The sequence below is a fragment of the Lactuca virosa genome, chromosome 9 (assembly GCF_052849685.1).
Source record: "Lactuca virosa cultivar CGN04683 chromosome 9, Lactuca_virosa_CGN04683_v6, whole genome shotgun sequence".
NCBI classification, from domain to species: Eukaryota; Viridiplantae; Streptophyta; class Magnoliopsida; order Asterales; family Asteraceae; genus Lactuca; species Lactuca virosa.
The window spans coordinates 70,394,000-70,397,115 of NC_136434.1; the positions used below are offsets into that span (position 1 = coordinate 70,394,000).

Below are 3,116 nucleotides of genomic sequence, written 5' to 3' on the forward strand. Positions count from 1 at the left end.
GAGTAAAACGATGACAATGTCCCCTCCCAAGTATTTAGCCCTAACAACATTGAAGTTTAAGACTATATTTTAATATTAACATTAATGAAAAGAAATTGTTAGTCCATAATCTGAAATGTTTCATACTGCAGATCCAAAGTGGTTGTTTGAAATGAAACATTTTGGAAAAAATATCATTTTTCCAAAACACTGAAAAATTAATCATTTTGTCAATATAACTTTACTAAAGCTCTATAAAATAAAATTTCAATTTCAATATAACATTAAAAAGAAAGTTTGATGGACTAAAGATGTATCATAATTCATATATATGAATTATGATACATCTAGGGTGTCAATTTGGGTAATACGGTGCCGTTGGCTAGCAGAACAAAAAACACACGACGGAGCTCAACTATTTGGGAGATTTATCTGAGATTTAAACACTAGGGTTTCCATCTCTCACATTGGCACAACCATGGATCTGTTGCAGACATACAAGGACACTGATGCGGACGATCAACGGATGTCTGATCAGTCGTCACCGGACTCATCTCCTCCACGTCTGACTATTGTTCCCAAATCCGCAGCCCCGAAAGTAGACGACACCATGCTTTCTCTCACCGTCGCCGATGCCATCGCCAACAAATCCCTAACCAAGCCTCTTGACCCGACGCAACATGTGGTTGCCTTCAACCCTACCTACGATCAACTATGGGCTCCAATCGAAGGCCCTGCACATCCTTACGCAAAAGACGGCCTCGCTCAAGGTATGCGTAATCATAAATTAGGGTTTGTTGAAAACGCAGCGATTGAGCCCTTTACATTTGACGAACAGTATAATACTTTTTATAAATACGGTTATGCTGCTGATCCCTCGGCGTCGGCTGGGTATAATTACGTTGGGGATTTGAATGCTCTGAAGCAAAACGATGGGATTTCGGTTTATAACATACCACAACACGAGCAGAAAAAGAGGAAGCTTGAGAAAAAGAAGGAAGCTTTAGAGAAAGAAGGAGGTGATGAAGCTGAGGAGGATAAGGAAGAGGTCGAAAATCCAGCGACTGATGCTTGGTTGCTGAAGAATAGAAAAAGTCCCTGGGCTGGGAAGAAAGAAGGGTTGCAGGGTGAATTGAGTGAAGAACAAAAGAAGTACGCTGAAGATTATGCCAAAAAGAAAGGCGAGGAAGGAGATAAGAACAAAGACAAAGGCGAGGGTATGTCAGATAAGAGTACATTTCATGGAAAAGAAGAGAAGGATTATCAAGGCAGATCATGGATTGCACCTCCAAAGGATGCCAAAGCTACAAATGATCATTGTTATATACCAAAAAGATTGGTGCATACTTGGAGTGGACACACAAAAGGTGTTTCAGCTATTCGATTCTTCCCTAAGAATGGACACTTGATTTTGTCAGCTGGAATGGATAGCAAGGTGAAGATTTGGGACGTTTTCAATTCAGGAAAGTGTATGAGGACTTACATGGGGCACTCTAAAGCAGTTCGTGACATATCCTTTTGTAATGATGGGTCTAAGTTTCTAACTGCTGGATATGATAAGAACATCAAGTATTGGGATACTGAAACAGGGCAAGTGATATCCACTTTTTCAACAGGGAAAATACCGTATGTAGTAAAGCTAAATCCAGATGATGATAAACAGAATATTCTTTTGGCTGGTATGAGTGATAAAAAGATTGTTCAATGGGACATTAATACAGGGCAAATTACTCAAGAGTATGATCAACATCTAGGTGCAGTGAATACAATAACATTTGTTGACAACAACAGAAGATTTGTGACTTCTAGTGATGATAAATCTCTTCGTGTATGGGAATTTGGTATTCCTGTTGTGATAAAGTACATAAGTGAACCTCACATGCACTCTATGCCATCGATTTCACTTCATCCAAATGGGAATTGGTTAGCTGCACAGAGTTTGGATAATCAGATCCTGATATATAGCACAAGGGAGAGGTTTCAGCTGAATAAGAAGAAGAGATTTGCTGGACATATTGTAGCTGGATATGCTTGTCAAGTAAATTTTTCACCAGATGGAAGATTTGTGATGTCGGGTGATGGTGAAGGTAAATGCTGGTTTTGGGATTGGAAAAGTTGTAAAGTTTTTAGAACTTTGAAGTGTCATAATGGAGTTTGCATTGGGGCCCAGTGGCATCCATTGGAACAAAGTAAAGTTGCTACGTGTGGATGGGATGGATTAATCAAGTACTGGTAAGTATTTTTTCTTCATTCTTCTGTTTGTCTGTTATTACATTATTTACATTTTTTTGATATATGGAATCTGAAATTCACAGGGATTAAATCACTCCTTTAAGAGCTTGCAAACTGAAGAGATGTAAAAGGAAATCCAGAGTTTTCTACATGCTGCAAAATGGTATGTACTATGTAGTAGTCCACATGTATCAAGAAACATGTAGCTGAGTCATCATAGGAATAGATTACAACTTGTTTTTTACTCTCAATTTTATCCAAAAGTGAGGGGTATGTTATATGTACACTTCTTGAGACCATGTTTGATTATGTATGTTAGTAGTCTACAACTTTTCTGTTTCTTTACTTTTTTTGATATAAAAACTAGAGGGGTTTGAATTCTTGGTGTTTCATCAAAATCAATTGTTTAAAGGATTTTTTAAATCTTTGCTTAGCATAAGGATTACAAATAAAGCAGGATGATGAACAAATCAATGAAAGTATGTTGCTATATCCTGCATTTGACCATTTTAATGTATCAAACACCTTCCTTGCCATTGATCACAAAGACCAAAATCCCGTCAGGGCTAGTTCAATTTGTGAATTTTAACAGTATTTTAAATAAGAGTTTTCATTATGTTGCATGTTGCTTGCCAAATGGATGGAATTTAGTCCTTTAGATGGATCTTATCATAATCATTCATGTGTGATGAAAGGAAATAAATCGTATATATGTATTTCTCAAAATTATCTAAAGTTAAATGAAGCTATATGGGACAAGTTGTTAGAATCATTCTAACTCTCGTATCTAAATTTGAATCAATCTATGAGGAGAACAACAATAGAAGAGAAGATAAGCACTAGTTGGTTACCCAAATGATAAATAGTTGGGTTAACTACAATAAACAAGGTACTTTCATTGATTT

At 36.9% G+C, this 3,116-nt stretch overlaps 1 protein-coding gene across 1 annotated transcript; it reads left to right on the forward strand.

Moving 5' to 3' along the window:
• The first annotated feature begins 318 nt into the window (after window positions 1-318).
• Window positions 319-2,591, forward strand: LOC145137287 (Transducin/WD40 repeat-like superfamily protein). The gene is made up of 2 exons (XM_079071428.1): window positions 319-2,211; window positions 2,295-2,591. Exons 1-2 carry the CDS (start codon window positions 458-460, stop codon window positions 2,299-2,301), a joined length of 1,761 nt encoding a protein of 586 aa, XP_078927554.1. The 5' UTR covers window positions 319-457; the 3' UTR covers window positions 2,302-2,591.
• The last annotated feature ends 525 nt before the right edge of the window (window positions 2,592-3,116 follow it).

Coding starts and splice junctions, on each gene's coding strand:
- LOC145137287 (XM_079071428.1), top strand. CDS start 458: ATGGATCTGTTGCAGACATACAAGGACACTGATGCGGACGATCAACGG.